Raw genomic sequence first — 24,298 nt, forward strand, 5'->3', positions numbered from 1 at the left:
GGAGTAGGGAGCCTGGGATATAGGAAGCTCTTCCAGCGTCTTTATTTATTATCTTCTGCAGAAATGAGGAGGACCTTTCCCTTTTCCTTGGTTCTCTACCTCACCCCCTGATCGCTCACAAACGCCACCTTGACTTTATGCTGCTGATATGGGGCTGGGCTCTCAGTAAGGTAGGAGAGGAAGCAGCATTTGTGTGCAGGAGAGGCAGCATTTATTGGGGGGGGGGGGTTAATGGCTTTAGTAATCATGAGCAACGATGACCAGCAATGGGGGTGGCAGTACGTGTGCACATGTGTTCCAGAGGGGTCTGTGACTCGCCGCAGCTGAGCCAATGACTCATTCCAAATTTAGCGACTTTTAGAGGTCATTTTAGTCATCCTCCTGGCTTTGGGCTGGATGGAGCCTAACTTAATATAACGTTTGGTGGAGGTAGTGTTCTGAGAGAGTGAGCAAAGAGTGGGGGTGGGGGGGGGAGGTATCACGTGGTCTCTTTGAACCGTTCTCCAGAAAAGGACGTTCCCTAGTTTCCCCAGGATGCTTGGGTTTCCCTATCCCCGTATCAGCGTGGTCCTCCCGGGAACTGCTTTTTTTTTTTTTTTTTTCTTGATAGAAACCGGATGTTGGATTCTCAAGGTGGGCGGGGGCTCCATCCCCTCGGATAACCTGTCAAGGGTTATTGAGATTCTTAGGGTCCCACTAGCCAGTACGAGAAGCTACCATCTATTTAATCAGAAACTTGCCATGCAGTCTGAGCTGAGAACAGAATAGAGCAAAGACGTTACAACGCCTTTTCCCAGGCAATGCGCATGATTCTGCGGCTCTGTGCTCGCTACACTTCAACGCACCTTGAAATGGGCTCGCCTTCTTCGCGCAGCGACGGACTAAGAGTTTAGCCAATCAGTGCCTAGACTCGTGAGCACTGTCCAATAAACAGCCGCCAGGGGCGGACCACCAGGACAGGCCCGGCTAGGCTTCACCGTGGACCTGGCTGCGCTCTGCCTCGGTTGGCAGTGCAGGTGCCGCTGCGCCGGGGCCCGGGAGGCTGCGCGCGCCGAGACGAGCGGAGCCAGGAAGGGATGGAGAGCGGGCCGCCCGGGCTACAGGAGCACCGGCAAGGGGCGTAGGCGGGCGAGAAGCGGGCACTGAGGCACGAGAAGTGTGCAGACGCAGGAGCACTTTGCGATAGGATGAGGCTCTTGGCTGGCGCGCGGTAGTACTATGATTTGGTATGTGGCCACTTTGATAGCAAGTGTGATCAGCACCCGAGGTCTTGTGGCTCAAGGTGAGTTGAAGTGCAGCATCCCTCCTCCAACCCTCTTGGCGTTCTTAGACCTTTGCTCCAGGCTCTGGCTCCCGAACCCCGGGGGCGAGGCTCCGGCTCCGGCCAGGCGCACCTCCGAGCACTGGCCCGGGCAAAGGCTGGGGAACTGCGGGTGGGAGGAACTCGGCGGGAAGGTGCGGGAGCCCTTGGGCTGCGAACGCCTTGGAATCAAAGTGGACTTAGTCTACCTTAGGCCCCTTGGTTCACAACCACACGTCGAATCTGAGCTTTGGGGAACCCCTAGTGCTCTAACTCTGGCTGCTGGGGACTTTGATGGTCTTTAGGCAGGATTCCGCGCGTCCCAGCCCTGCACAGCACCGCTGGATGGAGGAGCCCTTGAAGGGAGGCGCGATTAAGAGGTTGGGAGTCCCCGCAGCCGCCTCGAAGGGATCGGGTTCTCCGCCCCGCGCCCTTCCTTTCCACACATCTTGGCCGCGGAGGTCGGATCCCCTTGGCAGGTGACAAGCAGAATTGACCTAGAGGCTCCGAGCAGCATCTGCTCTTCTTGGTTCTGTCGGCCGCCCGCGCCCACCTTGACTGCATCTGGGCCCCGGCCAGGCAAAAGTTCCCGGGGAGGCGCCGTCGCCGCGCTTCAGGCTGCCCGGCCCAGCGGCCTCGGGGCGAGGGCCGCGAGGGAGGGGTCTGCCCAGCTGCGTCTCAGAGTCGAGTGGGATTTTTTATTTCTGCCTTCTCGGGTTTGAGCCCAAGAAAAAGCTAGGGAGAAGCCAAGGCGCGGGGTGCATACTTGAGCGCGAGGGCTTTCGCTTTGGAGATGGCAGAGCTCTGGGTGGCACCCGGCTCTCGGCCCTTGTATGGAAGTCAGAGCCGAGCCTGGAAGCTGCCAGGACTCTGAGCTCACGGTTTCTGCGCGCGGAACCGACCCGACTGCGGGCAAGTTCGCAAAGCAGGGAGATGGCGGCGGGAGAGGAACGGTCTGTGGGTGGAAGGCGACAGGGTGACGAGATTCTGCGGACTAGGGAGCCTTTTTGAAGGGCTCTGCTGGAGGCGCGGGCTTCCCCGGCTTCTTTTGCACCTTGCCTCGGGGCGTGTGGGGGGGAGTGGTTTGAGAAAGTTTCCGGATTGGAATGTATCTCCTCTGCTACTTGAGAGGGGGTTCTGAAACGAGAGAGTGGGGCGAAGGGAAGGACAGCTTTCCAACAAGCACTATGATGGTCGGGATGGTTATAAAGGTTTCCATTTGTCAGGTGGGAAAACCGAGACAGAGTGACCTCAGAAGAAGCTTATGGAAAAAAGGTGGATCTTGCTGTGCTTCTCCCTTCCCCCTTCCCATGCAGTCTTTCAGTGACTTCCTCCTCCTCCTCCCCTCTGGGTTTTGGTATATTCTGCTGTGGGGCTGTCCCTGAAAGCACAAAAGGCTGTGCTAGCATCCGAATTGAAGAGACACCTAAGGAGGGCTCTTCAACTAGCCTCCCAACTTTAGCAAGGGACAGATTTTTTTTTTGTTTTGTTTTAATTTAAACACAGACTACAGGAAATTGGGTTTATATTGCCGAGATTCACAGAATGGCTAGATTGAAGAAGGAACTTCCCAGTGTTGAAGGTTGTTGGTTGTGAAGGTTATTGGTCCTTCTGTCTGGAACTCCTACTCTTCTGTCTGGGAGCAAGGGTGACCTGATTGGTCTTGGATTCTTTTTAGTCTGAAATGGCTCAATGAGGCACTTACAGACATAGGCTTACTGATAAATGGACAAGATTCAAATCCTGGCCGTCCCACTTGCTGACCCCGTGACCTTGGACACATTTCTCAGCTTTTCTAAATGTCACTTACCTCAGTGGAAAGTGGGTTAGCTGTAGGAGTTTGTAGAGGCTTGGAGTGTGTGAACAGTTCTGTGACGAAGTGGCTGGGTGCCTGTTGTGAAATATGTGCTCACCAGACATCAGTGTTAGCATTTCAGGATCTATGGGATGGGATTCCTATTGGGTTATGCAGGGAGCGGAGAGTTAAGAGTGTGTTGGGGGACATTCAGAAGATTGCCTCCGAGGAAGCTAGACCCCTTCCTGGGCTGACCTTGCCTGGTGGAACCTCTCTTTCCTGCATCCCAGGGAAGTGTGGGTGGGGCATGCAGAATTGCTTGGAAGTCCTTTACAAGGTCTGCAAAGCTGAAGTATTGCTGGCTGCCAGATGCTACAGCCTAGAGCGGGGGAAGGGCACCTGCTCGCCTGTGAGGCCAGGGTTGCCAGTGCTGATGAGAGAGGCCTTATGGGATCCAGATGTTCTGAGAGGGGCAGAGGTGACTTTGGAGAAATCCTTCAACCTCAGGGACTGTGTGCAAAGCAGGAGTCGCTCTAGGTGAAAAGAATCAGGCCCATCAAACTGTCAGCTTGCAAGTCTGGGACAGAGGTGGGCATGGGCTCTTCCTTTTGACTCTGGTCAGGCATCTTGGAAGTAACTGAGCTCTGTGATCCAGTTGGGAGGGTAAAGAAAAGAGAAAGGTGGAGGCAGGTGGATCTCTGTTGTACAGAGAGAGTTTCAGGACATGGAGAAACCCTGTCTCAGGGAGGGAGGGAGGGAGGGAGGGGGACAGGAGAGGAGAGGAGAGGAGAGGAGAGGAGAGGAGAGGAGGAAGGCTATTGATGTAGTAGTCTCTGCATCACAGACATCTGCCCAGCAATCTGGGGGAGTTTCCACACTATGTGGAAATCCTGCGCGAGGTATAATTGACATTCAACCTCCTGTAAGGGAGGGAAGTCTGTTCTTCATTCCCAGTGTTACCTCCACCGAGTCTGCTGGTGGACTCCCTGGCTCCTGTGTGCCCAGGCCAATGAAAATCTGATTCAGATTCTGCTTGTGCTTGGAGCAGTGCCCTCTGTCCTCTCTGGCTTTGTCCACCCAGCCTTCCTTTGTGGATGGAGATGAGAAGGAGTATGTTTAAAGCCCAGGACAGCCTCTCAGCTGGGAAGAACTTGGTGCCGGGTGGTGAGTGCTGGTATGAGTGTGTCTCAGGACATTTACACGGAGGCGGGGGTGTGTCTGGTAGGAGGCCCCCCTGCAAGAAGCTGGAATAGGTATGTGTGGGAGGAGGCATGATGCTGCTGAGTACTGGAAAGAGTCAGCTGGAAGCAGTAGGCCGATAGCCCAGCATGCAGCAGTCCCTGGAGTTGTCAGGTCCCTGGTTCAGGTGGTTTCAAGTTTATATCTGAGACGGAGAGTTGGGGTCTGGTTTCTCAAGGAGTAAAGGTTGCTCAGTTAGAGAGCTTGTATCCGTCCCTTCTTTGCTGTGCCTGGCACTTTCCAGGGTCTAGGCTCCCTCTCTGTCCTCAGAGTTGGCCAGCCTGTTCGGTTTGCTTTTTTTTTCTCCATTCTGTTGGGTGCTCATTAGGTTTCCCTGCAGCCCTCCTGTTTGCACTGAAAATGCGGGGGTGGGAGGTGAGGCCGGAGTTAGGATAGCATCAGGAACAGTGAGATTTAACTGATTCCTGTCTCCACGAGAGCTGCTCCCTTCTGGAGGCTTCTCAGCTGCTCTCCCCACCCCCACCCTGGAGTGACATGACCCCCCCCCCCCTTCCCTCTGCTTCCAGGGATGGGTTGAACAATTTGTGTGAAGAGTGGATCTTGATGAGCTGTGATTGGTAAGAACTTTTGGCTTCTTAGAAGAAGTGTGCATGTGTACATATACATACGCGCCCTAGGATGTGTTATGTATATTCCTATATGCATGAGTAAGTGTGCATATTTTTAAATGTGTGCACACACACATATATCCCCGTATGTATGTGTATGTGCCTCTGTAACCGGTGTTTCCACTTAGTTAGATGTGTAGCGTGCCCTTGCAAGCACTTGTGTGTTTATGTGCACTTGCGTGGAGCACATCAGGACAGGAGCATTTATGGACAAGTCTGAGGTAGGAGCCCCTCTTGAGTACTTGGGGATGCAGCGAGACTGCTCGGCAAGCTGCTTGCTTCCCTGTTCGTTGCTCTGCACCTGCGTCCCTGTTCTCGTAGCCCAGATGTTCTTAGAGTTGGAGGCTCCAGCCCAGAGCTGGGGCGAAGAACTGCCTGAGGTTCAATACCGAAAGCCTAAGTAACAGGGCAGAGGCTTGGCCCACGGGGAAGCCGACTGCCTCTCTTGCTAGGAGGCATTAGTTGCCATCAGTCTGGCACAGTCCAGGGTAGATAAAGAAAGCTCTGGGCATCTGGGGAGATGGGAGAGGATTGGGGTTGGAGGAGCAGCTTGCAGTCAGGCTTCTGCCCCAGGGGCACTGCCCATGGGTGTGGTCTGGTCTGCCGGAGGCAACTGACCTATTTTTCTTAGAAATCTTCCTGCTTTCCTATTCGCTCTTGCATGAGTAACCAGGAGAGTGGTGAGTGGAGATGGGGCCTCTTCGAGGGTTTTGTAAGTTCCGTGAGGTCAGGGCTGTGACCTGCCTGCCTGACCTTTGGACAAAGAGGGGACTGATAACCTACGTGGCCTTGTGCCTTCTATGCTGCCCCCTTATCTTCTTCCTGGTGAAGTATACCCTAGATGTGGGGCTGTGGCAAAAAGCTCGTTCATGGGCACAGATTGTAGCAGTGATGCATTGCTTGCGTCCTGGTTCGGAGCAGGGATGCTGTTGCTCTACCGGGAGGGAGTAATCTCTCACTCATATCCTATGCCTATCTGACCTATGATGCCCTTACTGGCTAGCCTTGCGGTGTACAGAGCAGGATGCCCTGTGGGGTACACAGGCTACGGGAGGACAGGCTTCTTTCTAGGTGTCAGGGCTAGGTTGTGGGTGTAGGGGGTGGGTATGACTTCACTTTTCTGCTGAGGAGCTATGAACTGAGATTGAGTTACAGACTTCCTTCCTGCCCGTGGCTCCTGGGGAAAGGGTTCTTGGAAATATAATCTAGCCCAGCAAATTAAGGTCACTAATAGCACTGGCACTACCAATGCTATTGGAGGTGGCGGTGGTGGTGGTGCGGCAGTCCAGCCAGAGGGGTTGGAGGTGGAGCCCAGTCCTCCCAGTACCTTGCTGTTCCTAAAGTTGGAGCTTACCTACCTTGGTCTCTTGGCCTCCTGGGAGGGGTGCAGAAAGGCTGTGAGGATATTGGCCAGGAGCCACAGCAAGGTAGGGCTTTTCTAGAGTGTGAGAGTCCTTTCTAGGTAGAAGGATGATAGATGTTATAGATGGTCTCAAACCCACCCAACCTGTGTAGGCAGAGAATGGGAGTCCCTCGTGTCCTGGGTACTGGTTGTATCTCTAGGCTAGACTCTCTTGTGTGCTCCTTACGCAGTGCTGGGTGGCAGGAGCCAGCTTTCTGCTGTCCTCAGGTCCTCCTCTGGGTGTGTGCCTCCCACGTGGTGGGAGCCCAAGTCTGCTAGCTTCCTGGAATCTCCTGGAGCCTCCTGGCCTGCTGAGGAGGAGGGATTGGGGGACTATTGGGGGCTGTGTCTTTTTTGGACTCAGCAGGGATTATTTTTAGGCTGGCAGATGGAGGTGGCGGTGGCTGTCGCTGGTATTATTAGACAACAGGCCTGTGGTTTGAGAGTCTGGTGCCCAGAGGAGGAGGAAGAGGAGGCTGCCATGAGGAGCCATGGAGGCTGGTAGTCAGCCTTTGTCTTCCCTCCTCTTAGCCATGGTCCAGCCTGGCAGGACTTTCAGGATCAGGCAGAGTGACCTTCACTAGATGGTCACCATCTGATCTAAGTGCTTCTAGGAGGAAGGCCTATTCAGAATCCATCTGTGGTCTTGGGATGTGGAGTCTGGACTCTCAAAACCTCTGCTGACTGTGGGTGGAAGCTCTGACTCTGTATAGGGGAGAGAGGCTTTGGTCATGTGGGTTCTGGAAGGACTCTTGATCCACTATTTGTTACTTAGGTAACTTTTGGGAAACCCATTTGCAAGACAGAAATAGCAGACCTGTGTCAGGGGCCACACTATGGGCATGTAGCATCATACTCCTGGTACAGACCCTGTGTGTGGTGTGGGGCTGGGTAGTGTTCTACTTGTCTCCCGGGTGCAGTGAGGGTTTCTGCACCTGTCTCTTGCCTCTTTTCCTGGTACTGAGAAGTAGTTTTCTATCCTAGGACCCTTCCTTCCCAGACCTTTCTTGGCTCCAGGTTGTGGGGTTGTGCCAAGCCTTGGATGCTTTGTAGTTCTGTGCACACAGGGTGTCTGCTGACAGCTTTGGACTCAGCTACCCACCGGGTACCACCTGGCCCAGAGAATGGGAGATTTGTATCCTATGGGCTTTCCAAAAGGTCAGCCAACCTGTAGGGGCCTGCCTGTTCCTTCTACCTGCCCTCTTGCTTTCTCTTTCCTGCCAGGGTGGCATAGCCCAAAAAGTGGGCTGGGGAGCCACTCAGGAGTCAGATCCTCTTGAAAAGTGCGTGTGGGGCTCAGGGTGTTTCCTAGCCTTTTTGATGTGCCTACCCCTTGCCAAAGCCAGTCTGGGGGGGGGGGGGATCTGAGGTCATTATTTCTAAGCATTACCTTTCCCCTCCTCCTTCCCCTGCCTTCCAGCTGTTCTCTGTGGCCCTGCTGGGGACCAAAATGCCTGTCTGCCTTCTGTAGGTGATTTTTTGAGTTTCATTGTCTTTTGTTATGGGAATTGCCATAAGAGTGACTCCCTAGTTGGGTTGGACCAGCCACCAGCTTGCATGAGATACATTTGTGCCCCTCCCCCCTAATTCCCTAACCTGAGTCTCTTTCACCCCTGGATGGGGATTTGCTTGCCCTTGTGTTTGATTTCCCAATTTCTCCTTTTTCAAGCCCCTCATTAATGACTCCCCCTTGTCCCCTCCCCACTCATTGAGCTTTTCTGGAGAGATGTTTATTAGACATATTTTGGCTCAGAGAATATGAGACCTAGAGAGAAGTGTCTGTGGGTAATAGAGTGAGGGAACATACCCATTCTGTGTGTGTGTGTGTGTGTGTGTGTGTGTGTGTGTGTGTAAGGTGTGTAAGAAGGGAAAGAGAAGATGACTATTTTCAGATCCAGAAACCAAGGAGAGCTTGTGCTGAGTGTGGAGGCTGAGACATGGCTTCCCCCTCATCTTCCTTGTGGAGAAACCTGTCTCATTTTGTCTCGTGTATCATCTTTGGGATGCATCCACTGTGCAGTCGCTTGCCTCTGTTTGGAATGCCCCTGAGAAGAGATGCTGGTGGGAGAGCACTTACCCTGCTATTTGGGGGTGTGCTTCATGCTTGGGGCTCAGGGCACTCAGTCCAGGGGCTGGCTGAGGCTAGGAGTGTGAACCTGCAGCCTTCTTTCCAGGGCTGGGAAGGAAGGTGTGAAGAGGCTGTCTTATTGAGATGCAGCGAGAACCAGGCAGTGCAGGTGCAAATGAGCAGCTGGCACTGTGGGGACCCGTGCCAAAGGTGACCTACCTCTGGGCATTGCCCTCCAGAGCCTTGGACTTGGCAGCCTGTTGTCCAGAGCAGACGTTGACTATTAGAACTTCCTGATGTTCTCCAGCTCTCTGCCTTCTGCCTAGACTCTAGGGGCAAAGGAGCTACCTTTCCTGAGCCTCTTTGACCCCGGGAAAAATCCCTTCTACTTCCCCAGGCTTTTATAGTTTGTCTCCTAATCTCCACACAGGCTGTGCTACAGATAGTTTTGCATGTGTGCACATACATGCACATACACACTTGTCCACCCTTCCCCCGATCCCCATTATTTTGGCTCATGGATGCTGCTGGGAATTCTTTCCTTTTGGTCCAGTTCTGCTCTTTGTATGCCTGGATTCAGTCGGCTTTTTTTTTTTTTTTTCTCCCATGTGTCCTATGGGATGTGGGGGATGCTGGGGATGCTGGGAGGCACTCCCTGCAGCTGGGCTCTCTTCCTTTCTGGAGGGCCTGGGCTGCAAACAGCCTGCAGCCAGGTTGGGGGCAGGGAGGCTAGGAAACCTGCCTGGGCCTCTGGCAGGTGAGTGCAACTGCTTTGCTCCAAAAATACTCAGTGATCTTAGCTCTTTCTCTAGAAAACAGTGATGTCACCGAGAGCCAATAGGCTTCTGCAAGGGCTTGCTTCCCTCTCTGCCTCCTCCTTCCGCAAGTTGCAGAGAAGAGGGAGGAGAGGGGAGGGGGGGAAGGAGACACAGGCGACACACACCCACTCCTTGGAGAGGTACAGACAAGAAACACACATGCACATAGAACAGCTCTCCATTTCTGACAATTATGCAAAGCCCCATTGTCTATCATAGGGCAGCAGAAATCCACAGGCCTCACTCACAACACACACACACACACACACACACACACACACACACACACACACACACACGGCGGGCAGGTAGACAGAATCACCCACATAGGTGGGAGTAAGAGATGGAGGCTTGACAGAGAGAAATGAGGAAGGAGCAGGAGAGAGAGAGAGAGAGAGAGAGAGAGAGAGAGAGAGAGAGAGAGAGAGAGAGAAAGAGAGAATACACACACACACACACACACTCACACACTCACACAGAAAGAGACAAAGACAGACACCCAGGGCAGGAGTCAGAAAGAGAAGACAAGACCTAGAGAAAGGAGAGAAGGTGGTATGGAGGACACAGAGGTAGATAGTGATCAGGAAAACCCGCGCACATGGCTAGGCACACAGATGTGAAGGGCAGACAGAGGCATGAGCTCACAAGGTCAGAGGTGAAGGAAGAATAGAGATGGACCCACAAAGCTCTCTTGCTCTCCGGCAGGGTCTTTGGGTGGGACCTCCCAACAAGCTTCCTGCTGTGGCCTCCCAGTGGAGGCTGCTGTCCTTGGTACTGCCCTGGAGAGCTGGGCTTGGAGGGTGGTAAAGGAGAAAGTGTGTAGATAGCTCGGGCTGGGGGCGTCATGGGCAGTTGAAGGAAGGCAGGGGTGAGGCCATCCTTCTCCGAGGGAGAAATGATCAAGGTCACCTTGTCATCTCCCTCTCCCTTTCTGATGTGAGGAGGGTGTTCGGCTGGAGATGATCTTCGGGTTCTTTTTGCTCTGATATGTGGACAGTGTCCCCAGAGGTAGCCCCTTTCCTGGCTCCTCAAGCTTGCAGTTTGGATAGGGTGGAGGCCTCTCCTGCTGTCCTCCCTCCCTTACCCTCTTACCCATAGGGGTGTGCCCTCACTAGCTCCCTGATTCTGATGTCCTCTGTGAAAGGTGCCCCTCCTTTGTCACCACCATCTTCCTCCCTTAACAGTGATGTCTGGGGCTACTGTGAGAGTCTAATAGATTCAAAGCCTGGAGATTGGAGGGCTGCAGTGCCTCCTGCTCCCCTCTGCAGCAAGGCTGGCGCAGTGGGTTGGAGGAGGGGCTGGAGAGACCGCTCCGGCCCACGGGGCTTTCCCTCTGGTGTTGCCAAGCAGCCTCCTTACTTGTTAGGGATTCCCCGCTCCTGTATGGAGGAGCCTTCTTGTTTAGAGCTGTAACACTAGGCTGAGCTGGAGGTGGGGCAGAGGAGGAGGCAGGATCTCTGCCTTCGCCCCCCTAGGCTCCAGTGGGAAGTGCCCTGCTTCAGAAAGATTGCAGAATGTTCATAGGGACTACAGCTGAGCAGGATCCCAAGGGCTGAAAGCCCTTCATCCGCTGTGTCTGAGCTCCTGATGCTTTGTGGGAGCGCAGGGGATACCTGAGGAAGGCAGGCCAGGCATATCATGCCTGCTGCTGTTTGGACCTTTGGATGGGAAGTCTTGCTTGCAAGACTAGAGAAAATGGGACACCCCTTCCTTTCTTCTTCTCTTCTTATGCCATACATGAAGCAGGGAAGAGGGAGATATGCATAAGAGATGGGTGTCCTGGGTGTACTAGGGACTGTTGGGGAGAGAAGGGATAGGTCCAGAAGTGGGGAGGCGAGGGTTGGATATCAGCATAAACTGTAGGAGCAGGATCTTTTTGGCCAATTCCTCATGTGTCACCTTGGCTGTCCTTGGTAGGTGCCCACGGCCTGCGAGAGGAACCCGAGTTTGTGACTGCTCGAGCCGGCGAAGGTGTGGTTCTGCGATGCGACGTAATCCACCCAGTGACAGGACAGCCCCCACCCTATGTTGTAGAGTGGTTCAAGTTTGGGGTCCCCATCCCTATCTTCATCAAGTTTGGCTACTATCCCCCACATGTGGACCCTGAGTATGCAGGTAAGCTGTGGGCGACAAGAGCTGTCCCCCTGTCTCTCCACCCCCTCCCCCCCCCAGGTTTTGACTGTGTTATACTTCCCTTTCAGGGCTCAGCGGCATCCTCCGAGTCCCAGCCACTCTTCATCTTTCTCTGTCACTTCTGATATTTCTCTTGACTGGGCCTATTATCTCTGTGCTTCATGGTCTTTGCCTTTTCCCTTCTCTCTTTGTCCTCTACTGGGTTTTCACCATAAATAGGAAAGGAAGTCGAAGAGGCAGACATGAAGCCTGCGTCTTCATCATGCGGATGTGCTGAGAGCCAGGACTCCAGGGCAAGCTAGAAAGAGGGACCCCTTGGAGGAAGCAAGGGGCAGAGGGGGGAAAGGAGTCAGACACCTCCACCTTTCCCTGGGTATGGTACAGCTTTGGTTGCAGGATCAGCTGTCTGTATGCCCCCACTCTCCTGACTCTGAAGTTGGGGTGTCCTGTGCAGAGTCTGGTATATATCTTCACTTCTTGCTGTCTGTGGTCCTGGCAGACATCTGATTTCACCTCCTATACCACTCCCCCCTCCCCACACACTTTCTCTGGCCCCGTTTATGTCTTGCTCTGTAATTATTCTGCCAGCGTGGTCTCCCTGTGACTCACTGCTGCTGCCCTGCCAGCCTGCCAATGAAGAGGGCGCGGGGTGTGTGCATGTGTGTGTGTCTGAGTGTGAATGTGTGCTGGAGCTGAAAGAAGTCAGGAGACAGGCAGGACCTTGCTTTTACCTTTCTTTTTCCTATGGCTTCTGAAGTCTGAATTACCTTCTCTGAGAATGCATTCTTTTTCCTTTCCCTCCCTCCCTCCTCCCACTTCTTCCTCCCCCTCCCTCTTTCTCTCCCTTGCTCTCTTCCTTCGGTACTGAAGATGGAACTCAAAGCTTTGCACTTTCCCCACCATTGCTGTACCTTTGAGTTCCACCCCAGTTTCTAGGACTTGGGAAGCCCATAAATTGCCCCCTCCACCTTCTTACTCACAGTCCTGCTGCCTTAGCCTCATGAGTAGCAGGGGTTACAAGACCTGGATTACTGTGCCAGGCTCTTTCCTGTTTGTCTTTCTTCTGAGTCTAAGTCCCTCACCCTCCCTTTGGCCAAGATTAACTCTGATAGTTCTTTTAGGCTGGCTGGCATCAGAGTTCCTACAAGGAAGGCTTGAGTCTGAGGCAGGGAGGCAAACCGAGGAAGAAGTGGTTTGGGTTTGGATGAACGTGGGCTAGACTGGAAGATGAGGCGAGAGGGATCTCTGGATTACTTTGTCCACTGCAGTGTGGGCGGGACTCTGCTATGCCCTATGTATCACAGAGGTAGCTAAAGGGCAAAGAAGAACCACCAGCCTTGCCTTGCCTGACCCTTCTAGGCTAGTCTTTGGAGGGATATGTTATTTTGGTACTAGTAGTGGGAGTGGGAGGGACCAGGCATATGGCCCTGGACTGTCTTAACTCTGCCTGTTTAGGGAAGCCAGACAAGGAAGTTGGGTCAGATAAGTCCTTGGCACCCAGCTGAGACAAGGATATTCTGGGTCCTGCTAGGCTCCCCACCTCTATACTTTTCTATTTCTTTCTCTCTCTTCTCTCTGTACCCATCATGCCTTTCTTTTGCTCTAGATCTCCAAAAGAGTGGGTATTTTTGAAGGAGCAGAGGCTATTGTCAATGCCACAAACAGCAAGCTGCCCTTGTAGGCTGATGTAAGGGCCATGTGGGGGTGGGGATAGGGGTGGGGGTGAGGTTGGGGGTGGGGTTGTGACTCCATGACGAAGGAAGGTTGCCTTTGCTCTCTGACTATGCTGGGTGCTGACTGCGTTTGGTGACACGGCCACCACGGAAAGTGTTCTGAAGGTTATGATGGGCCCCTTTTTCTTTGGCTATGGGAGAAAGAGAGCGGATAGATTTGCTCTGATGGATTGGTCTGATGGCTCACTGAGCTTTGTCCACCGTGTTCTCCCAGGCCGGGCCAGTCTTCATGATAAAGCATCTCTGCGGCTGGAGCAGGTGCGCTCTGAGGACCAGGGTTGGTACGAGTGCAAGGTACTCATGCTGGACCAGCAGTATGACACATTCCACAACGGCAGCTGGGTCCATCTCACCATTAACGGTACGTAAATCTTTTGGTAATGGCCAAATAAGATGACCTCTGTGGCTTACTCCAGAGGAAGCCCCTCTACTGAGAGAAGCCCCAGTAAGCCCTGGTCCCATACAATCTTGGTTAATATCTCCTTTACATCTCTTCAATACATTCCTGGAATTTATGGGTCAGTAGAGTGTGTGAAAGCAGCAGGTCCCTTGTGTGCAGTGTCGCATCAGAGTTCCTCTGGGGAAGGTACAAATCTGCTTCTAGGAACCAGGAGGTTTGGATTGGTCAGTGTTGGTGTCATTGTCTAGCCTCGGATGACTCTGCTAGCTCAGGATGTATCTCTTGTCAGGTGGAGTTCCTTGAGTCTCAGCATGAATCTTCCTAGACCGCTCACTTAGTTTCTCGTTGAGTGCATTTATTTGGGTAATAAGTACCAAGGGTCTGTTAACTTCCTAGCCCTACACCAGCTGCTAGGTAAATACTGTGGAGTAAACTCAGGCCCATTTCCTGCTTGAACAGGGTTTACCAGCTAATAAAATGTGAGAATCCTGGGAAGAGGAACGGTTTTAATGGCTGTCAGTTATTTATAGCTCACGTTAAATGGATTGTGCTATGCACAGATACTTTTCAAGTGTCTGACTAGGGCAGAGAGGCCTGAGTGAGCTTGTGAACTCCAGGCTTGGTCTAGGCTGGGGTGTCCTGGGTCCTCAGTGGCAGTGGTCTGAGGGTCTTCACGGAGGGCGAGGTTCTAATCGCATCGCATACATGCCGAGATGTGCAGCATCCAGTGTAAGTCTGGGGTTACAGATGCTGTAGCCACAAAAGAAGAATCGATGCTCCTACACTGGAAATTTCTCTCGAGATGGTTTCACCCTGAGGAATGGTTCTGTCTCCCTTTTCCAGTAGGGTTGGGGGAGACTCATACTCTCTCTGGGTCCGGGAGCCTGTCCAGGGAGAACAGCGTATTTTAGATTTTTCTTTTATAGATGTATTTATTTATTATGTATAGTGTTATTATGCCTGCATGTGTGCATGCCTGCAGATCAGAAGAGGGCACCAGATCTCATTATAGGTGGTCATGAGCTACCATGTGGTTGCTGGGAACTGAACTCAGGACCTCTGGAAGTTCTTAACCTCCGACCTATCTCTTCAGCCCATAGTTTTTTCTTAAATATATATATATATATATATATATAATTTTTTTTCCAGAGCTGGGAAATCAAATCCAGGGTCCTGTGCAGATCAGGCACATCCCAGAGTTAACATTCTTAACCCCAGGAAAGATTATTTTATCAAGAGGGTTGGCCTATAGTGCAGGACACTTTCAAGTTGGTGATCCAAGGTCCGAGGTGGGGCAGTCACTACGTGCTTGTTGGTTCTGCTATTGAAGGCAGATCTTAAATCTTGTGTGGATTTTCTCCAGCAGCAGCCAGCTTTCGAGAGACCATGAGCCAGTTGTTGTGTGCTCAGGGAAAACTCCTGTCACTGGGAACACAAGCAAATCATAACTCAGAAGGGAGATTTGCTGTTTAGGGCGTTCATGATCGAGCACCAAGCCAGGAGATCCTGCATTCATTCTCTCTCTCTCTCTCTCTCTCTCTCTCTCTCTCTCTCTCTCTCTCTCTCTCTCTCTCTCTGCCTTTTCTTATTGCCTGAAACTGCCTTGAGGTGTGGCCTATCTCTTACATCATCCTGATTGATAGTATCTATTCCGGGAAACCCAGACACCAGCTATGCAGCCAAGAATCCTGTTCAGGGAGGTTGGGAGCTGATGTTCTGCTGGCCATTGTCTTCTTTTGCATGAGTTGATTCTTTGGGCATTTTTAATTTCTCGCAGTGGAATAGATGTGGACCAAGACCTGCCAAAGGTGTGACTTATTTCTTGAACCCGTTGCATATTAAGTCACGGGGGACAGTTAAGCGGAAACTCTCTGAGTTTCACTTTCCTCAGAAAGAGCCTGTTTGTAGGGTGTGGCAAGGTTCCATGCACTGCTGTGTGAGATTGTCTAGAGCACTGACTATCGGAGGGTAGTTATGGGCAAGACAGCAGCCACATTTCTCACAGCAGGGGGAAAAGGGGCAAGCAGATCAAAATGTGGGTGGCAGGGATAGCTAGTGAGAAGGCATAGAGTACTTTGGTCCTTTAAAAGTCTTCATGAATCTAACCAAAATTATCCACGTAAGGCCTATTTCACAATGTCCTCTCCGTGGAAGGCTCTGGGTGTCAGGCAGGGGCCATGACCCAGTCTTGGTATTTATCTCTTCCAATCATGTCAAGAAATGATTGCCATGTGTCTTTGTGAGCACAAAGGTAGAAAAGAGTCTCTGAGAACATGGCCTCCGTCCAGAATCCTGGTGGTGGTGGCAGGGGGTGGGACTTAGGCAAGAGCAGGGAGTGAGATGGCAAGGGTCCTTCTTGAGAGGAACCTGCAAATCTGGGAGCCTAAAGGAGGAGAACAGCTTAGTTAGGGGGTGCAGGTAGTCTGTGGACATGCAAGGGCTGGGCAGAGCATGGAGGCTGAGCAAGCACGCTTGAGAATGAGACCGTAGCTGAGAGCAGGCTGCCATTACCCGGGAGCAGACCTGGAAGATACAGACCAGAGTTCTGCATGAGAGAGAGCTCCCTCTCACCCGGCCCTCCGTTTCCACTCTTCCCTAACTTCTTCCTGTGTAAATATTTCCATTCTGGATAGAAAGGGGCAGACGGGAGCCCTTTGTCAGTCAGAGCAGAATGTATAGCGTTGGGCATTTTGTGACAAGGGGAGTACATTGGAAACAGAAAGGCCACTACAGAAATAAGAGTTACAACAAATTATCTCACTCTCCTCCTGTGTTTTCTGTGAAGACTGGTTGGGTGGAAACACTCTCAGTGATTCCTCTATCGCACATAAAATACCTCCAAAGTCCAAGCCAAGTCTCGCTTTAGGCCTGGTGTATGGCTTGGAGGCGAGGCCAGCTTATTTCTAACCTGCGCTATTAATTATAGGGCGCTTTCGAGAGGACTAAGCCTGGAAATGCAGCTGGCAAGCTAACACCTAATTCAGTAAATAATTGAGAGTCAAACCATTATTTCCCTGAAAACTTGAAATTGTTCAAAGTACATTCCTGATTAGCACCTAAATAAGAAAGTAATTATGTAATTAGTAATTAATTTGTCACTTCAGGACATAATTTAATTTATTATCTTTTCTTTTAAGCTTGACACCGAGGCAATAGAGGCTGTGGTTGAGTTAACTGACTTTCCGGGGGCAGGGTGGGTGAATGTGGGCTCTGGCGTGAGTGTACATTCGCAGTGCCTGCATGCTGGAGTCCCAGGACGCCTTTACAAAGACGTGGGAGGGCTTGTCACCATTGTGCCTAGTGTCTTTCTGATCCCTGGCTTTCCCGAGGACGTGTGTTTTATGTGAAGACGTCTACTTCTTTATCCTGTAGTTCCAAATGTCCTTGTCTATCCGCGCCAGCTATGGGCGTTGGAGATTCGAGACCAAGGTGGCCCTACATGATCATGCCTCTAAGAGGATGCGATGTATGTACTTGCATTTGTATTGGACTATAGATGTGTATGTTGTAGGCCTTCATTCATTTTCATTTATGCTTATTCCACTCATTCTTCCATTCAAGAAATGTTTGTTGAGCACTCCTGGTCCGTCCGGGAGCTCCGGGACACTTGAGTATTCAGCGGTACTAGGAAAAGCCACCCGCTCACACGAAGTACAGAAATAGGATCGGGATGGAGAGTTCCAGGCTGAGCGAGAGCTCTGCAAATGGATGGTGTTGAGGTTGGGAGCTCTCGCTGCAGGGAGACACAGAAGGGCAGTGTTGTTAGAGGCAGCAGGAGTAAGCATAGAGAGATGGAGTCCGTGTGGCACAGGCAGGACCCAATCCTAGCTCCCTCTGACTTGACTCTGGCAGCACAGTTACATGGAGGGCGAAGGAGCCTTTCTCAAGTTTTTCCTTGGTCTTCAGACCAAAGCTTCCAGGGATGACAATGACAGTATTGATGGCAGAAAATCAGAGTTTGCTGTGAGCATTAGCCTGCATTTTTCACAAGATCTCTCGTAAACCTCATCTCATTTACTACCTACATCAGTTCTAGAGGACAGAGGATTTAGATAAAGCCCAGGGAGTCTGAGGAACCTGCCTGAGATTATATGTCAGGCTAGTACTTGAACATGGGCCCTTGGGCAGAACCCTGGTGTTGTTGGCGTTGGTGTTGATATTCAGAGAAGCCATTTTGGAAGACCGTGGAACCAGTACTCCAAGAGGTTAAAGTTGGCCGGTCTCTACAAGCAGCTCAGCAAAGGCAAGGAGTTCTTTCTTTCCTTTTTTTTTTTTTTATATTTTTTATTACGTATTTTCCTCAATTACATTTCCAATGCTATCCCAAAAGTCCCCCACACCCTCCCCCCCACTTCCCTACCCACCCATTCCCATTTTTTTGGCCCTGGCGTTCCCCTGTACTGGGGCATATAAAGTTTGCAAGTCCAATGGGCCTCTCTTTGCAGTGATGGCCGACTAGGCCATCTTTTGATACATATGCAGCTAGAGTCAAGAGCTCCGGGGTACTGGTTAGTTCATAATGTTGTACCTACTGGGTTGCAGATCTCTTTAGCTCCTTGGATACTTTCTCTAGCTCCTCCATTGGGAGCCCTGTGATCCATGCAATAGCTGACTGTGAGCATCCACTTCTGTGTTTGCTGGGCCCCGGCATAGTCTCACAAGAGACAGCTATATCAGAGTCCTTGCAGCAAACACTTGCTAGTGTATGCAATGGTGTCATCGTTTGGAGGCTAATTATGGGATGGATCCCTGGATATGGCAGTCTCTAGATGGTCCATCCTTTTGTCTCAGCTCTAAACTTTGTCTCTGTAACTCCTTCTATGGGTGATTGAATGAAAGCATTTCTAAAAGTTCTTTCAAGCTGATTATCCAAACAGGATAGAATGTTAATCACACCTTCAGTGCTTGGGGGAGGATAACCGCTCATGTAATCAGGGGAGAATTAAGAAGGTAGAAGCCTGTAGAATTCACTACTCACCCCTTTATCCATAGGAGCCAAAGAGGAGGCAGGCAGGTGGGAAATTGTTTTCCGTTGTCTGGAGAATGTGGTAAAAGTAAGACTGTGCATCATCCTTAGCCTGGGACCTGTATTAGGCCTTTATGAGACTGTCAGGAAATCTGCAAATGAATGGGTTTGGTGGAACTGGGATACAGGATGTGGGAGGCTCTGTGCAGTGTGATAATCCTGAAGGGAGGTGGGAAATTCTTCAGCCTTGTTTAGGTCTTGTTCCTAGCGCTGAGCGTGGCAGCTTCCCAATAGCGGGATGGTTCACTGGGAAGGAGCTAAGTTCAGCCAGATGAGTATAGAATTCGGAGCTAGCCAGACTGAGGAAAGGTCCAAAGTTGACCAGATTGTCCCTTCCAGCAGCTCAGGCACAGGGTGCTGATTCTTTTAAAAGTTGGTAATCCAAACAGGATGGGCTATAATTCGAACTGCAGTGCCTGGGAGAGGCTAATCAGTAGGTTCTAGGTCTCTCCATCTCTGTGATATACTGGGTAGGAGTTTCTGCACTCTTTGTTCTTGACCTCTTGTCCTTGCACGCAGCAGAGTTCTGCACGAGTAGATGGAGTCCGCCTCTCATTTTCCTGTTGTCCTTTGCAGCCCCTCCCACCTTTACAGAAACACCCCCCCAGTACATCGAGGCCAAGGAAGGTGGAAGTATTACCATGACGTGTACTGCTTTCGGGAACCCTAAGCCCATCGTCACCTGGCTCAAGGAAGGGACCCTCCTCGGTGCTAGTGCAAAGTATCAGGTGAGTCAGCTCTCACCTGAGTGCCACAGCCACGCTTCCTGACCCTCTCTCCCTGCCCATCTCCCATGGAATGCAGCTGGCCACCGAAGGTATGCGTACACGGCCCAGGGTGGAGGCAGGCAACCTCATGGCCTGACTTGACTACAGACATTCTGCTGCCTCTTGTAGTGAGGCCCTTGTCCTCCCTGCCCCTGTACGTGAGTCTTTGAGGCTATTTCCAGCTTCTCAGAGCTCATCTTCTCACTTAAGAGGCATCCTGGTGAGGCTCACAGGTTGATCTTGAGTTCTTTCTGTGTCCCTAGGTGAGTGACGGTAGCCTAACGGTGACGTCAGTCAGTCGGGAGGACAGAGGCGCCTATACGTGTCGAGCATATAGCATCCAGGGTGAGGCTGTGCACACAACCCATCTGCTTGTTCAAGGTAGGGGGACTTTTTTAGCCTCTTTATCCCTGGAACTCTGCAGGAGGCTTCCAGGCCTTTTGAGTCATGGAGAATGTTTTTCTCATGGCACAGTCTGCCCACTTGGGGGTGGTAGAGGAGCTGAGTGGGACTGTCTTCACGTGTGTCACTTACCATGTCTCTCTCACCTTGGTCAGCTGGGAAAAGAGCATCTCATGGTGTGGCAGGGAGACAGGCATGCTGAGCCATTTTTGATATTCCGTTGAGAGAGCATTTCTACCATGTCTCCACCTTCCTCAGAGAGGAAACACCCTTGGGTCATCTGTCATTCAGTGATGACATCTATTTGTCATCTATTTGATAGGACTATATCTATTTGATAAGACTATAATTCAAGCATCTGAGTTTGTTTTTCATATATATTTTTTAAAATTTATTTTTATGTTCATTGGTGTTTTGCCTGCATGTTTATCTATCTGTGTGAGGGTGTCAGAAGTTTTAAAACTAAAGTTACAGACATGTGTGAGATGCCATATGGGTGCTGAGAATTGAACTCAGATCCTCTGGAGGGGCAGTCAGTGCTCTTAACCATGGAACCATCTCTCTAGTCCCCAAGCACCTGACATTTAAACAGTATCAGGGATATTGAGTAGAACTGGCTTCTGTCGTCAGCTGTGAGATGTTGGCCTGCTCTGTCTGGTGCCAGAGTGCCCTTTTAAAAAGGGCTGAGCATTCACTGCCCAGGATGGGCAGGAAGGGGTCTCTGCCTCCTCACCCTCTGCCTTCTAGAGTGATAGGGGAGTTAAGGGAACTTGTGTCTAGTTGGCAGAGCATCTGTGGTGACACTCTGTCCAGTGTCCTCTGAGTGCTGAGCAGGAGCTGAGGCAGACGATGGGAGGCAGCATACCTCTGAGGGAGGGCCACAGCCCAGCTCTGCTGAGGTTTGACCCACTCACCCCCAAGGCTTGCTGGATTTTGCCTCTTTGTTTCCCAGCCTTTGCTTCTGAGTGGCCAGAGACAAGATCTGCCCTTGTACCTCTGGGCCTGAGCTCTGTTGGAGAGCGTTGGGCAGTAAAGGTATATGGAGGTTATAGAGGGCTGGCCTGGAGATCGTGTAGCAGTTAGAGATGTGGTACAGAAAGGGTGCCTGAGCCTCACAGCAGCTGGAAGCATCTCTGTAATGGCTACCTGGGCTCTGCTGCCTGGACACCCCATCTTCAGCATCCCAGAGCTTCCTGAGAGGCCTGGCATGATAGCCCTCTCAATCAGGAGAGGTGATGTTTATTCCTGTTCTCCCCAGGGCCTCCCTTCATTGTTTCCCCTCCTGAGAACATCACCGTCAACATCTCCCAGGATGCTCTGCTTACCTGCAGGGCAGAGGCGTATCCCGGCAACCTCACCTACACCTGGTACTGGCAGGATGAGAACGTCTACTTCCAGAAGTGAGCAGCACCCTGCTCCAACCCTCTCACAAGGGTCCCCACAGGCCCCTGCCTTGAGAGAGGGGCCCTGGCAGTGCCTGGGAACCCTCTAGGGGAGGTGAAGGGACTCATTGTTACCTTGCTTGTATTTCTGTCAACATCCCTCTTCTCCTTGTCTACTTGTCACTGTTTTGCAGTGACCTGAAGCTAAGGGTGCGGATCCTGATTGATGGGACACTGATCATCTTCCGAGTGAAGCCAGAGGATGCTGGGAAGTATACCTGTGTCCCTAGCAACAGCCTGGGGCGCTCCCCCTCTGCCTCAGCATACCTGACTGTGCAGTGTGAGTAGGGGTGAGGCAAGAGGGTTCTGGGCAATCTAGTAGGTGCAAGCTGTACGAGTTAGATTTGAGGTTGAAGACCCAATATGTTTCTGAGGTCTAGAGGAATGCGTGAGGGAGGAGTAGGATGGCTCCAGAGGAGGCCATGAGCAGCCTGGCCATAGAGTTAACTGTCAGCGGCAGAGATCTGTGGGCTGGTCATCACTGGGTGTTAGCCAGGTCATTGATTCAAGCTTAGATCAGGTTCAAGGATAAACAGACCTTAGCTCTGAACATTTACCATTCAGAATGGTGGCTCTTGTGTTACCAAGTACTGGTTTATTATACCTGGACCTTGAACTAGTTGCTGCTGGGCCCTTTTTCCTGGGTGTCTGCGGGATCAGGGTTGGTTTTTCTCCCCGTTCTACTCTGCCTTTGCATATGGGAACACTGTGCACTGAATGGAACAGGACTTTTCTGGGTGATTTGTTCTGTTTCCATACTCGGCTCCTTCTGGCTACCTAGTGCCTCTGCTCTGGGGCTGAGAGACTCAAACGAATGAGCTGTGGTTCAGCCAGACCCATAAAGGGCTTCTGTGTGAGCTCGAGACTTCACGTAGTATTAACACTTGGGTGCCGAGTGTTGCTTTCCCACCCACCCTGTGACAAGCTGGACATTGTGACAGCATTAGATGGGATGATGGGTAATGAAGATTAATGTCTTCCTTTTGACTTATGGGTGGCCCTGTCACTCAGGCAATGAAGATGCATGTTGTTGCTATAGGTGACAGACCTCCACTATTAGAATGCTGGTGTGGGAGAGTGACATATACGGGAGGACATGGAGTGGCAGGGGTGAACGATGTAGCATGGGATTCTAAGCCAGGCTCTGAGCTGAGGACAAGTAGAACAGTTAGTTGGTGGCCGTGGGAGTGTTCCCTGATGGCTGCATGCATCTCAGTGTCTGCAAGGGTCTGCTGTGTGCAGGCAAGGTCCTGGTGGTGAAGCTGAGTTGAGCTTGCTGTGTCCCATCTCACTCCTCATGCTTCGAGCTTTTTCGTTTCTCTGGGGGTGACTTTGCTAGTAGAAGCTGAGGCCTCAGTTCTCTGGCACTCCTGACAACTCACAAGGACTTGTAGCCCACTGTGGTGCAAGCTCCTGCCTTTTATGAGCTGGAAAGCCCAGCACACTGGGTGTATCCTCCTGGACCTGTAGTAGGAAAAGCAGGAGACTGGATGTGCTCATGTGGCACTGGAGTGGAAGGGCTACAAGGAGGGGCAGCTTCACCTTGTGGGTGTGCCTCTGCCTCTGGGCTGGGTGCAGGCAGTGCCACAGGAGCCAGAAGGTAGCAAGGATGCAGGCGTAATCAAACCAACAGGGATCAGCTTTCAGAAGGATGGCAGACCAGCCAAGATGAAGGCTTCATCCTTGGAGCTGTGGGAACTGTTCTCTTGCAGAGGCAATTTGGTTGCTCTGGCTCTCCTCAGCACCAGCACCCACTCCTACTTGTCCCTTTTCACATCCCCCCCCAAAAGAGAATCCAGGGAGTTGAGATTTATAGGTAGGTGAGACAAGGATCTTTATTTCTGCTAAGGAGCAGTGTTCAGAGTATTTCCCATTCATAAACCCTTTGAAAACCTTGGAGGAATTGAGAGAGAGAGAGAGAGAGAGAGAGAGAGAGAGAGAGAGAGAGAGAGCGAGAGCGAGAGCGAGAGCGAGAGCGAGAGAGAGAATATCATACAAAAGTAGGAAGCTACATCTAAATATATAACTCGGCCTGGTATTTATGTAAGGCTGCTCTCTGAAGAGCTCAGAATGCTTGAAAGGTACCAACCCGCTCATTCATCACAGCCTTCCGAGCTCTGGATCTTTCTCCTTTGTAGCCCCAGGAGCCCTGGGGAGGAGAAATGAGAAGAGATGACTTAACTTGCTGCACAGGACTACAGGGCCTCTTCCATCTGTTCTGGGGCCATGGTAGATTTTAACTTTGAACTGCAGAGATGGGTGGAATACTGAGGCCAAGCGAGGCCAGACACCCAGCACAAGCAATACTTACCCTTATGCTTGGAACATCATTGTGCATAGCACTGACATTGCTTTTTTGGGGTTAGGATACAAAGGAGTTGGAGAAATGCATGGTCATTGTTGGCTTGGCAGGGCTAGGGTGAAGTCTGCAGTGAGGGCTGCTTCCGTATTCTGAAGACCAGGGCAGTTTTTTAAAATATGCCTCTGAATGTCTCCAAGCATTCTGCAACATCCTAAGGTTTTAAAAGCGTAGTAAATTGGACGGATGAAAAAAAAAATGCACAGCCTACCCGAGCCTGTTGTGCGAGGTGCCTGCGAGCTGGGATTGTTGGTCTTACTCACCCTGGTGGCCCTGGCTCCCCAGCACTATGTTGAACACTGAGAATCTTAGCTAGGAGGTGGAAAGGTTCCTATGCAAAGGAATGGGGTTCGTGCACCAGCTTACCTTCTGCCTTCATTGCTCACCGGGCTTCTCATGTTTCCCCACACTGTCCCTTTCACAGACCCAGCCCGTGTCCTCAACATGCCCCCTGTAATTTATGTGCCCGTGGGAATCCATGGCTATATCCGCTGTCCTGTGGATGCAGAGCCACCTGCTACTGTGGTGAAGTGGAATAAGGATGGCCGGCCCCTGCAGGTAGAGAAGGTATGAGTGAGGTGCAAGATGGGATTCCGAAGGAAGAGCATCCTTCTGACAATAAAGATGCTGCCTCTGGGCTCTGGTTCTCTGCCAGCCCCACTCCTCCTAAAAAGCCTAGGCAAACAAAGAGCAACGATCTGGCAGGAGTTTGGCTGTGCTCCATGCCCACTGGGGATGCCAGCACCCGCCGAGCTGCTGTCCTGTCCTGTGCTTCGTCTAGCCCA

The 24,298-nt window shown here is 51.6% G+C and overlaps 1 protein-coding gene across 14 annotated transcripts in view; it reads left to right on the forward strand.

Annotated features, from left to right (window-relative positions):
• The first annotated feature begins 868 nt into the window (after nt 1-868).
• Igsf9b (immunoglobulin superfamily, member 9B) overlaps nt 869-24,298 on the forward strand; it is a 58,446-nt gene continuing 35,016 nt past the window's right edge. For 7 of the 14 annotated variants that reach the window (XR_003947865.1, XR_870527.1, XM_011242481.2 and 4 more), the window contains exons 1-8: nt 3,875-4,259; nt 11,169-11,366; nt 13,332-13,478; nt 19,120-19,271; nt 19,574-19,691; nt 20,971-21,112; nt 21,289-21,434; nt 23,938-24,080. Coding sequence is in view for 12 of the 14 variants with exons in the window: in XM_011242481.2 (XP_011240783.1) it covers nt 4,190-4,259; nt 11,169-11,366; nt 13,332-13,478; nt 19,120-19,271; nt 19,574-19,691; nt 20,971-21,112; nt 21,289-21,434; nt 23,938-24,080 (1,116 nt within the window). In the remaining 2 variants the exon portion in view is untranslated. The other 7 variants (NM_001384263.1, NM_001384264.1, XM_030244284.1 and 4 more) reach the window with 6 other exon arrangements.

This window comes from Mus musculus, chromosome 9, assembly GCF_000001635.26.
Source record: "Mus musculus strain C57BL/6J chromosome 9, GRCm38.p6 C57BL/6J".
Lineage (NCBI taxonomy): Eukaryota > Metazoa > Chordata > Mammalia > Rodentia > Muridae > Mus > Mus musculus.